Source organism: Biomphalaria glabrata, chromosome 15 (assembly GCF_947242115.1).
Source record: "Biomphalaria glabrata chromosome 15, xgBioGlab47.1, whole genome shotgun sequence".
In the NCBI taxonomy this organism is placed as follows: Eukaryota; Metazoa; Mollusca; class Gastropoda; family Planorbidae; genus Biomphalaria; species Biomphalaria glabrata.
In genome coordinates this window covers 12539867-12552328 of record NC_074725.1, presented here as the reverse complement: position 1 = coordinate 12552328, position 12462 = coordinate 12539867, and the positions used below count along the sequence as shown (strand labels likewise).

Sequence of the window (12462 nt, the reverse complement as noted above, 5' to 3'; positions counted from 1 at the left end):
TTTCAAGCACCCCCAACTTTTTGTATCGTGTGATGGACATAGATGACCAAGTAGCCTATTGGAGCTAAGCTTACTCATCTGAATAACAACATATAGATCTACACAACAAAGACTGGAATCCCTGACCAAATTACTCTGCTGAGTGCCACAACACAGCTATGAGACTAGCACAGAACTGTATGGTCTCAGTTTATTGTAGGTGTTACCAGCAAAGCATCAAACCCAGGTAGCGGAAGCTTTCTAAAAAAAAACACACACAAAAAAAAAAACAAGAAGCCATTCTATAGAAAAGTGGCATTCCATTGAATGCCATAAAGTTTAGATACAATATGAACTAACAATATTCTAGTCCACTTGGCCAAAGCATTCGACAGAATGAAAAATGATGCTTACAGAATAAATAGGATGACTTTCTCCAAGAACAAAAATATCAACTTACTCACACTGAAAAACAACAAACAAAAAAAAACAACAACAACAACAACACAAAAACCCAAAACAAAATGTGTGCAGAGCAAAACAAAAGAAATTTGAGGTAATTGCAAAACAAATAGTTGAACACTTTTATGTTGTTCAATGTTTTCTGTGTTCGAGGTATTCATACTTGTAAATAATATATAGTAGTAGTAGAGTCATTTTGTACGCAACTTTTCTTTGAGGTAATTGTACAATAGCAACACAAAAAGATTTTACAGTATATCAAAACAAATGTCCAGTACGAGGTAATTACACAACAAAAATAGTTTTGCTTCTCATTCTCTGATGACAGTCAGGCAGGTTTGGAAAAGGTGAAAGGGGGGGGGGGGAGAATGGGTGAGAACTTTCAGATTGAAGAAAAAAATAAAAGCAAAAATATTTTGGTCAGTTCTGACATTGGAAATAAATATTACAGCCCTAGCCCAGGTATGTTTATGATGTTATTTTTCTCTGGTGGTCATGTAATTAAAAATAATTAAAAGAAAACAAATACAGAAAGAATGACAAAATGGGGGGAGGGGGAAAGAGAGGATGACATTTCAATATTCATGAATGGTGAAAATCAGACCTCCTAATTAGTGCTTTCTGTGCTGGGTATTTTTGTTTTTACTAGACTAGTACTAGAGACAAAAAAAAAGTAATCTGACCTTTATTTGTAAATTATCTGAATAATTATTCTATAGATCTAAAACTTCATATATTGGTGCAGTTATTGGCAGGCTTTATTCAGTCTTATTCATCAACATGAACTCCTAAATGATAAAAACAGCCTCATCCTCAGAGTAGTGTTAAGACTCAGATATCCTTTGCATGTTATTATTGTATAACATTCCCTTTCCAACTTAGGCTTAGTTCTAAAAAAAAACAACAGTTAAATATGGGGAGAAAATGGATAGTTTGACAACACTCTAAAAAAAAAAACAGCATTTGTTTTTGTTTTTACATTTCCCTTCTAAGACTGATTTCCTTCTAAAAAGAGTGATTTGACTGAGCTTCCCTCAACATTTGCAGTCAAAATTGAAGTCTGGATATATTTGTTGAAAAGCCTGAGTAGAAGCACTGACTCCTAACATCTTAGTGTTTCTGGCTCAAAACATGAGCTTTGACTGTACTGTATAAATATATATATATATTTCTTATATCATATGAAACACTACAGTTCTGAATAGTGAGTTGAATGTCTTGAGGTATTGCAGATGTATGTGAAACAAGAACAATGGACTCTGGAAAAATTGAAGCAATCTGGCAACACTAAATTGGTAGTTGACATAAAATAACAAAAACAGTGTCACCCATGAAGAGTGCAATCAAACACACCTGTAATTTATGTTTTACAGAACACATTAACACACACACACAAAGATAATACAAATTCAATGTTACAACTGTCAGCTTATCTCTTATCTTACTCTACAGCATTTAAATTGTACAGAGTATTTCTCCTTAATGTACTTTTGTCTTTTTTTCTTTTCCTGTGTCCAATCTCAAGCTAAAGATTTTTTTAAAAAATACATTGAAATGCAATGTAATACAGTTGTCTATTAAATACCAGGTAAAATGTTTAAACAAACCAACTTGACAACATAGTGTTACCTGTCTCATCCTTTCTACCCAGACCAGAAAAAGCTTGCACTGGCCTAAAGAAATCGGGCTGTACTACAATACATAAATGATTCATGGTCAGATCTTATTCTTCTAACCATAGTGCAGACACAGAGTTCTAGAAGACAAGTTTTGTGACACTGTTTATCAGCTCAATGAGTTCTTAATGGCAGGTGAGATAAAAAGCTTAATAAACAGTTATAGAGACTGATTCTCAGAATAAATTTCAAATATATGCCTTGCATTTAGTAGCAAGCCCAGAAATGAAAAGACCGAATGCAGAAAAAATTTCAAATATATACCTTGCATTTAGTAGCAAGCCTAGAAATGAAAAAGCCAGAATGCAGAAAAAATTTCAAATATATACCTTGCATTTAGTAGCAAGCCTAGAAATGAAAAAGCCCAAATGCAGAATAAATTTCAAATATATACCTTGCATTTAGTAGCAAGCCTAGAAATGAAAAGCCCAAATACAGAATAAATTTCAAATATATACCTTGCATTTAGTAGCAAGCCTAAAAATGAAAAAGTCCAAATGCAGAATAAATTTCAAATATATACCTTGCATTTAGTAGCAAGCCTAGAAATGAAAAGCCCAAATGCAGATAGCTAGCAGAAGTCAGCACAAATGATTTCTTGTTAGAACTGATGAATGGAAATTAAAAAAAAACTGTCTTGTGGAATTGAATTTTTAGACAATGAATTAAAAGATAGAACATAATTGAACATCTCTTGGACAATGTTTTGTCATGAAAATTTGTTAGACATTTTTTTCTAAATATTTTGTATTTACTGAAAATCTCTTGGACAATGTTTTGAAATAAAAATATTTGTTCATTGCCTTCATTCTGACTTTTTTTTTGTCTACTGAAATACTGCCAATACTTATTATTTACTTTGTAACATTTAAAAAATGTACACCATTTTTTAAGTAATACAAATTACTTTGAGATAACTTACTTCAGACTTCTCTTGACTTCCTATGCTGGGCATATATGTTTGTTTGATAAGCAAATAACTCATCAGCAGGCTAATAATTAATAACTAATGAAAAACATTTTGTACTTTTCTCTAACAAAGGTGGAACATGAGAAAGTTGGCAAGTTCTGTCTCATTTGGCTTCAAAAGTCACATGATGTGTGTGTAAAAATATATCACTGTGTTGAATACATTATAAGATTTTTAAAAAAAGCTATTTTCAGAAACTAACTGCTTAAATCTTTAAAAAAAAATCCAATCCAATAATAATCTTTATAGCACATGTAAAATAATTGGCCAACATTTCAAAATTCATCAAACTCAATTCTGCTCCTGACAACATATGACACTCTTGCCAAACAAAAGCAAATAGACAACACAAATGTACCACAACACATTTCTGAATGGAAATTGCATAAAAACTTCTGTGTGAGTGTTGCTATTTGGATGTCTGTGTGTCCAATCCATGAATTTAAGTGCAGAAACAAGTTCAGATGTTAAGAAAATTAAATCCAATCTTTTCTATTCACAGAGTGACATTACAGAAGATACATTTGACAATATAAATGTTTTAGCAGCTTCTGGAATTTCCAAATCCAGAGCTTCCAGGCTTCTCATTTGGTGAGAATGTCACACAAAAACAACAACATTGTAACCACAAGTTGTTGTTTTTGTTCCTGGTAACCAATGTATGACTGCTATAGTTGTTATGTATATATATATATAAATATATACATTTACCTATTGACAGTGTCTGATTATTTCATCTAGACAGCATTTAAATAATAGTTTCATGTTTACCCTTTTTTTGACTCAGTCTGTCCAATGTCTTAGATCATTCAATGATAGCACCAACCACACCTTATAATATCCATAAAGGAAGAAGGCTGTCAGGACTATTGGTGACAATGAAATTAAAAATGATTTTTTTTGTTAATAAAACATCATTAAGAACAAAACAGAAAGTAAGAATATTTGACAGATATATAATATATATATACTGTTTAAGTTTTTGTAGGGGGGAAGCATAAATGTAAACCAAAATAAAAAAATACAACAACAAAAAATACAACAGTTCTTTTATATATAAAATATTATATTAAAACAACTATCGCAGTTTAACACCGGGTGGAACACAAAATGAAAATGGGCAGATTTAAGCAGACGTGGGTGGAAGGAAAGGGGTAGATAAGCACACAAAAACTACATCCCACACAACAGTGATGCCCTGACTCATGATACTGTGCAATCTGTCCACAGTGATGCCCTGACTCATGATACTGTGCAATCTGTCCACAGTGATGCCCTGACTCATGATACTGTGCAATCTGTCCACAGTGATGCCCTGACTCATGATACTGTGCAATCTGTCCACAGTGATGCCCTGACTCATGATACTGTGCAATCTGTCCACAGTGATGCCCTGACTCATGATACTGTGCAATCTGTCCACAGTGATGCACTGACTCATGATACTGTGCAATCTGTCCACAGTGATGCACTGACTCATGATACTGTGCAATCTGTCCACAGTGATGCCCTGACTCATGATACTGTGCAATCTGTCCACAGTGATGCCCTGACTCATGATACTGTGCAATCTGTCCACAGTGATGCCAAAGTTATATTTGAACTTGAGAGTATTTTGATCAGTGATGCTGCGTGTGACCATGTATCATAAAAATTCTATGCTCCCCAAGCCCAGGAAGGTCGGCCATCTCTGCCATACAATATCACAATAGAGAGGCCTAGCCATCTCATAGCATTTGTTTTCTTGGCAATCCAAGATTACCATGAGCTTCTTACTTAACAAAGTAGGAAATTTAAAAAAAAAAAAAAGAAAAATAAATTATCGCATTTTTCTTAAATTTGTTGTTTTTTTTTTATCAGCATGTGAACATGGAAAGCTATTTTGTTTTGACATATATTAGTTTCTGAAATGACAAACAATCTCTCTGTAATAACAGCATCAAAATGACCAAATACTTGTAACTAGCTTAGAAATGATCCAATATATGTCCCTAACAATTTAACACACACACACAGGAAGTAGTAATATTTCCCATGATGCCCACTCTACAGGTGAGAAAAACAAAAAGATGCAAAATGACTTTGCTTGCTATAGACAGTACAACACCACACAGCAGGGTCTTTACTATCAAGGCTCTAAACAAGGAGACATCTCTGAATGCTACATCAACATAGAAAGTCTATACACAGTTAATAGTTTTGACAAATGTCACACTAATATGTTACTAAACTGTGTAACACTTAATAGTGCAGATGTCCGTCTTTTCTTGCAAAGATCTATTAGTATGAATTGGTTCAACTCTGGAATTGATTCAACTCTGATTCAGTCCAGTTTTAAGCTCCTCAAGATGTGTTTCTAGTTTTCTGGCATGATGCCACATGCTAAGCAGCCAAATCAAAATCTTAAGAGTCAATGCAGGCATGTAACTGTTTTGCTTTTCTACTTGACAAGTTGGTCAGTGACTTACATTTCAGAAATAATTTGAATTTGTGAGCATTTCATTACAAAAACATCTCCTATTATCTTATACAGTGTAAAAAATTGTGTTTTTTTTTTAATTTATTTATTAAAAATAGTCTTAATAAGTGGACTTTAAAAAATATCACAATTTCAAGACTAGAATCAATTGTAAAATTAGAGCTACAACTTTTACTTTGTGACTTTCTGATCCGCTTTTTCTGATGTGAAAGTTTGACAAGAAGAACTACAATGAGACACAAAGGTAATTTGTTTGCCTTAAAAATCTATTTGGGCTTTGAGACAATGTTAAAAGGAGAACAATAATAGAGGCCTTAAACTTCATTAGAAACATTTTAAAAAATTACATTTTATAAATATAAAAATTACATTCCACAAAAAAAGTAATAGAAGATGTCTCCCAAAGAATATAATTTACATCATGTCTTCATTTGTTACCGATCAAGAATAATTTTGTAACCAACTATTTTACAACAATTACAAAAAAAAAAAAAAAAAAAGGTTTTACACAATAACAACCTACACAAAAACAAAACAACAAGTGTATCATCCAATAACAAGTCAGTAATCTAACACTTGATCTAAAATGAAAAACCCAAGAGCCAAGCCAACACAACAAGCTAGCTAAACATGGAAGTTGTCATGAAGGAATTTATATTAGCAAAAAAAAAAAAAAGATGATCTTTGGTTTCTTTTGGTGTCTTTGAAAGTGACAACAAGTCAAGACTGAAAACAACAAGAAGTAGATCAGGTCAAGCTAACAACCGAACAATAACACACATTAACAAACAAGTCAAGACTGAAAACAAGAAGTAGATCAGGTCAAGCTAACAACCAAACAATAACACACATTAACAAACAAGTCAAGACTGAAAACAACAAGAAGTAGATCAGGTCAAGCTAACAACCAAACAATAACACACATTAACAAACAAGTCAAGACTGAAAACAAGAAGTAGATCAGGTCAAGCTAACAACCAAACAATAACACACATTAACAAACAAGTCAAGACTGAAAACAACAAGAAGTAGATCAGGTCAAGCTAATAACCAAACAATAACACACATTAACAAACAAGTCAAGAGTGATTGAAAACAACAAGAAGTAGATCAGGTCAAGCTAACAACCAAACAAGTCAGAATTGCAAGACAAGCCAATGTGATGAAACAATTATTTCAGAATCCTGCTACTTTCTATGATGTATTCTTACAAGTTAAGAACAGCTTACTGGGAAACTTATAGAGCTTAAAGGGCAGTGATGCCACATTTATGGCCTGTGATGCGGTACTATCTGGCCCCTTGAAACCTCTTCGAAGCCCACTCTAAAATTTAACAAGGATGTTGAACAATTAGTCTCCAAGCCAAAAACTGTTGGACAACGCTGTTAGAAAGTATAGACCAAAGAATGATATAAACACTAAGTTTTCTCAGAGACTTACAACTGAAGTGATACACAATTTTTTCTAAAACTAAAGTAGACACTTGCATTAACACTAAAATGGTAATTGAATAACTTAATACAACAGAGTTCCCTAGATATAGAAATCAAGAGTCATGAAAACTAGTCTTACCAACTAAAGTGAGCCCAAGACCTCTAACCTGCTCAGGACTAAACTTAATAGTGAATTTTGATATAGCCTGAGTATGAACCATACCAAACAAGATTAACACCAAACTATTTCACAAATACTTTGTTTTGAAATCTGAACAAAAATTATGAATAGTAGGATTTATGAACTCAAATTTGAAAACAAAATATATATGTATAAAACACGCTCTGAGGTCAAGAAAATGTATACACTAGACATTTCATTACTTTTGTAAGCAATAACACATAGGAAAGAATTCTATATAGGTCAATGTCAACGTTTCACATTTTCCTCCATAGTGGGGAATTAAAAGCATGAAAGGGAATTCAAGAGAATCAAAACTCATAATGATAACATCAGCTCACTAAAACAAATGTGTATTGCTGTAACAGAATAAAACCAAATACTTGTATCATTCCAATGCACAGCTATTGGGACAACCCTCAGTATCATTTTAAACAAAAAATACTAACTGAAAAATTAAACCAACAAAAAAAAATTAAAAAAAAAACAAACGACTCAAGCAATGAAAATGATGTGTTTTTCCTCACCTCTACTTATGATAAAAAAAAAGAAGTACATTTTAGATCAGTCCACATCATGATACATTTATATAATAACAAACAATGACTATAACTTCTGACAGTGTTATAAACCAATCAACAATACACAAATGTTTTGACAAATTTCTAATTAACAAATATTTCCAATCTTAAAAATGTCATTTCAAAATAGAGATTATTAGATTAAATTGTAAGCAATTAGTGAATGTATTTATATTTACCAAATCATCATTGTTAATAAAACAAAATTTAACTTATCACTCACTTAAAAATTATGGTACAAAAGCCAATGAATGAATATTTCCTCTTTTTTTTTTAATAGTAAAAGTATATATATATATATATATGTTCTAAAGAGACAAGCCTGTTTATCAGCCATTTTCTTCATATGTCTGTCATTATCTTTGTTACATATACAATCAAATTGCAGAGAAAGAATTGGATGGAAGTTAAATGATGTCCTTGAAATGAGAAGTATGACTGTACATTGGTATAGTACACAATGAATGAAAACCATTATCACAGATAAATCTGTTGGGGGAGGAGGGGGGGGGGGGGGGAGGTGGCCCAAGAAACAGCACACCAATCTGTGAAAGCTGATTTATACTAAAAATGCTGAAAAATAAAGCAAAAACATTTTTTTTAAAACTTTGATTGGCTTATGATCTTAAATATGTATAAAAAAATGTTCTAATTCCATTGGGCGCTAGAACTGATTTAACCTGAAACCGATGGAATATTTAAAATGTAATATCTAAAAAGGGCTATTTCAACATTTTTTTTTCAGTTATGATTTTTCTCAATAACAACTGCTATTAAAACTTTGAGTAATACTTTAATTAAAAAAAAAATATTTTAAAATAACTCTTTCAAATAACAACTCCAAGATTCTAAATAACTTTAATTTAAAGTAACAAAAATTTCATTGAAAACATTATTCCATGAGATGCTTATAATCACATTTGTGTTTCCATGTAAAATTCATGAAGAACAACAAATTATCTATGCAAATAATTGTGTATTAAAAGAATAGATTGATTTCATTTGACTGTAACCATAAATCTGGTCAGTTTTAGGACCAGCCTGCAAAAGCTTTGGGCTTGTCTTTGAAAAGAAAAAAAAAAAAACAACAGACTCTATTATAAAGTTTCTTAGTCTAGACATTGAAAATGTGCACAAAAAGTCAGAGGCAGATAATTACAAATCAAAAGTAAGGGAAATAGCTATTAACAACTATTGCTTTCAAGACAATGTAATAAGGATAACATAAGGGAAATAACACTTGCCAGCACTAAAACAAAATAATGTTGAAATACATTTTCAGCAAAAGTGTTTAGACAAAGAAATCACTTTAAAACTTTTAAGACTGGATTTTAGGCTACTAATTTTACTTTCTAAAAAACAAATATAAAGAACTACTTTTTGAGTTCGAAATAAATCTATGGATAGTAGCAAGGCATAGCTGACCAAAGGAAATATATATTTATTCCTGATATTAAACAAAAAACGCTAGATCTAGTAGTATGCAGCCAACAAAAAATATATATTTTTTTTAAATTTTGAAATACTTAATTAACAAAATTTGTTAAACATTTCTGAGTTTTATTTTCAAGACAACTACACCTATACATATATTCTATAGAGAAGAGTGTACATTTCAAAAGCAGCTCCATACAATGCAAATTTTATTAGCAGACAACTAACACAAGAATAAACAAAGCAAAATTTAATATGGAATTCTTTTCCTAAGAACTTCCAAAGACCAAAAACCATAATACTGTAGCAGACACAAAGGTCAAGGACAGGAAGAGCGGCTTAGTTTATGTTCAAAAGAAACTGCATGACCTAATGAGATGATTGGCAACCAGACACTGATTGTTATCATACAAGTAATGTGTGTTGATATAGGTGTGCCCCTGAATTCAAAACATGAACCTGAGTCAATGAACAACAACATTGTGGAGCTGACCCAAAGCATCAATCAGTTCTTTAACAAGAAGAATACATGCAAAATTTGGTAATTGGCTAATCCCCATCAACCAGCCACTCTTTGTTTTTTGTCCTAATTAACATTTGTTTAATGTTTATCCAATATTCTTACGCCCATCATTAAAGATGCAAACAAAAGTCCTGGATAAGTGGCTCCAGCCAATGTGACAGCAGTTGGGGGAGCTGCTATTTCAGTCACATAATGAATACCTTTGCTAAAACATTCCAACATCACCTTCAGATCCCAATGGCTAGTAAGCAAAAAATAAACAAAGGTGATACTTGGGTGAATACTGGACTTTCAGAGTGAAAGTAATTTTTCAACCTACAAGTATTTTTTTTTTTACTGTATTGTGAAGTTATATATATTTTGTTTTTGTTACTCTCAGGAAAGTCCATCTTCTTAAAATGCTTGTTACACCAAGACCATTGCAACTTTCTTTTTTCTTTTCTGGCTAAGATGTTGGCAAACAGCAGATATAAAAACCATTCAAATGTTTACATTAAAGAAAGTGAATCTGGTCATTTGTTAAGCAATAGTCAAAAATGTTTTTCTCTATTAAAACTCCTTCAGTCAAAAACACAGTGTTACTTCTGCACATTACAAATTACTTATATCAAAATCATTCCAAGAATTGTGTGAGAAATTTAGATTGTTTATAATGAAATGCAACTGAATGTGAACATTTGCAGCCAAAAGATTTCAACAATCTTTCATTTGACTAATCCTTTGTCATTTGAAACACACCCAATAACTTTATTTATGAGAATTAAACTACAATACCTGGCAATAAATTCCAGAGCGAATACATTTTGTTCAGGCGTTGATATAATTCTATTCACACTTGTTCATTTCTCTGATACACATTTTTTCTCTTGATTAGACTGGTAAACAAAATAAATGTTCAGGGTAAAACAGCCAACAATCCCCATACTTCTGCTGAGCAGACGCCAGTTTAACAAGAAAAGATGAGATTTATTTCTTCTCCCTTGCAGTCAGGAAGAAACACTTTTCAAACCTGAGAACAAATTCTATTCTGGCATTCCTTGACACAGAAACTGAAATGTGTTTGTTTTTTGTTCTCCCAAAACAAAATGACCTTAGACTCTGGTTCATTTATCTTTCATAATTTTGCTGGAAACTTTCTCTTGGAAGAAGTTGATGTAGAGCTGCGTGCTTAATGCAGAGTTTAAGCTCATCCTTTGAGGAGCTCTAGAGTATTTAGACCAGGAGTCACTGTCAGGGAGATAAAGCCACATTTCCTCTTCTGTAGCACTGTGGTGCTCATGTCCCAGAGACAAAATTTGCCCTTCATCCAGGAATAGATAGTGGCCAACAGAGCGGCCGCCCAGAGTGGAAGAGAGCATTGTCCATTGATTGGTGGTCATATCAAAGCTCTCAATGGGTATCTGTCCATAGAGGGGAATTCCCTGCCTGGTAATGCCACCAAGAGCAAATATTTTGTTTTTAAAGGCTATCATGTCATGAAGCCGCCTAGGATAGAACATGCTTGGCTTGGCTTCGTAGCGGCGTGTCAGTGGATCATAGCTGATAAAACTGGCAACAATGGATCGATCTTGTCCAGAGACACCACCTGAGAGGTAGATTTTGGGTCCATGTGACACAGCTGCAAGGGAATGAGTTGGGGCAGGCAGCGGTGGCAATTCATCCCATGTGTTGGACTGAACGTTGTAGCACTCCACTGAATCCAAGATAGCAAACTGCTCTGTAGTTCCTCCGAAAGCATACAAGCACCGAGAATGTGACACACACGCAAACTCCAACCGCAGCCGCCGCATGGGACGTAACTCCTGCCCAATTAAATGCCTGGGATCGAATCGAAATAGCGAGCTCATCAAGGTGCCTCCCCCAAAATCAACAACACGACAGATGTAGGCAAAGTTGTCCACTGAGGCCACACGACAATCCCTGATGCCATTGACGTCACTGAAGAGACAGTAAAAGTTCTTAGTGACAGGGTTAAATGCAGTGATCTGGAAAGGCATGTGTGAGGTGCCAAGGTGTACCATGACTATAGCTGGCTTGTCAGCTCGAACTTTACAGAAGTCATCAATGTTGGGGTGGCCTAGGATGAGAAAAGGAAAACAGCTTTTACTAAGCATATCACATAAACAAATCAACAATGTTCCCATAAACAAATCAACAATGTTCCCATTTCAGTATTTGCTTATGGCGGATCTAAGGTTAGAAAACCAAAAACTAGGAAAAGCTATTTTTTGACCCTTTTTTTGCTTTTAGAAGATTTATTATATGTCAAATATGGTAAAAAAAAATAAAAAAATATGCAAATTAGGCATCCATTATGGCCGCTGCAAGGCTAAAATATAGTACTTACAAAAAAGTTAATAACTTTTGTAAAACTAAGTATTTTTAAAAGAAATTTGGCAGTCTGTTAGCACTAAAGCTGCTGCAGTGGCTCAGCTAAAATAACTTTTGTGGGACTATTTTTTATGAATTGGTGATGATGTGAATTAGGTCCTTCAAATTTTACTTATTTTTTCATCGAAGGCTACAAACTTATGCACATAGAAATATATGTAAATATTAAATGATGTTAAAGTTTTTAGTTGGGCCAATAGATGATATAATAAGGCTTAATTGTACAAAGTTTCATAGAGTTTGAACTAAAACTTTTTGAGTTATGAATTTTTTCGTGTTAAGAAAATCGTGAAAATTGAAAAAACTGAAAAAATTGCTTGTCATGAATAAAATATGCCACCTACTGACCCCCT

At 33.1% G+C, this 12462-nt stretch overlaps 1 protein-coding gene across 4 annotated transcripts in view; it reads right to left on the bottom strand.

Annotated features, from left to right (window-relative positions):
- Positions 1-76: 76 nt before the first annotated feature.
- Positions 77-12462, bottom strand: part of LOC106061551 (kelch-like protein 36) — a 79875-nt gene continuing 67489 nt past the window's right edge. For all 4 annotated transcript variants that reach the window (XM_056012402.1, XM_056012403.1, XM_056012404.1 and 1 more), the window contains one exon: positions 77-11795. In XM_056012402.1, coding sequence (XP_055868377.1) covers positions 10822-11795 — 974 coding nt within the window. In that variant the 3' untranslated portion in view covers positions 77-10821. The remainder of the gene's footprint in view (positions 11796-12462) is intronic.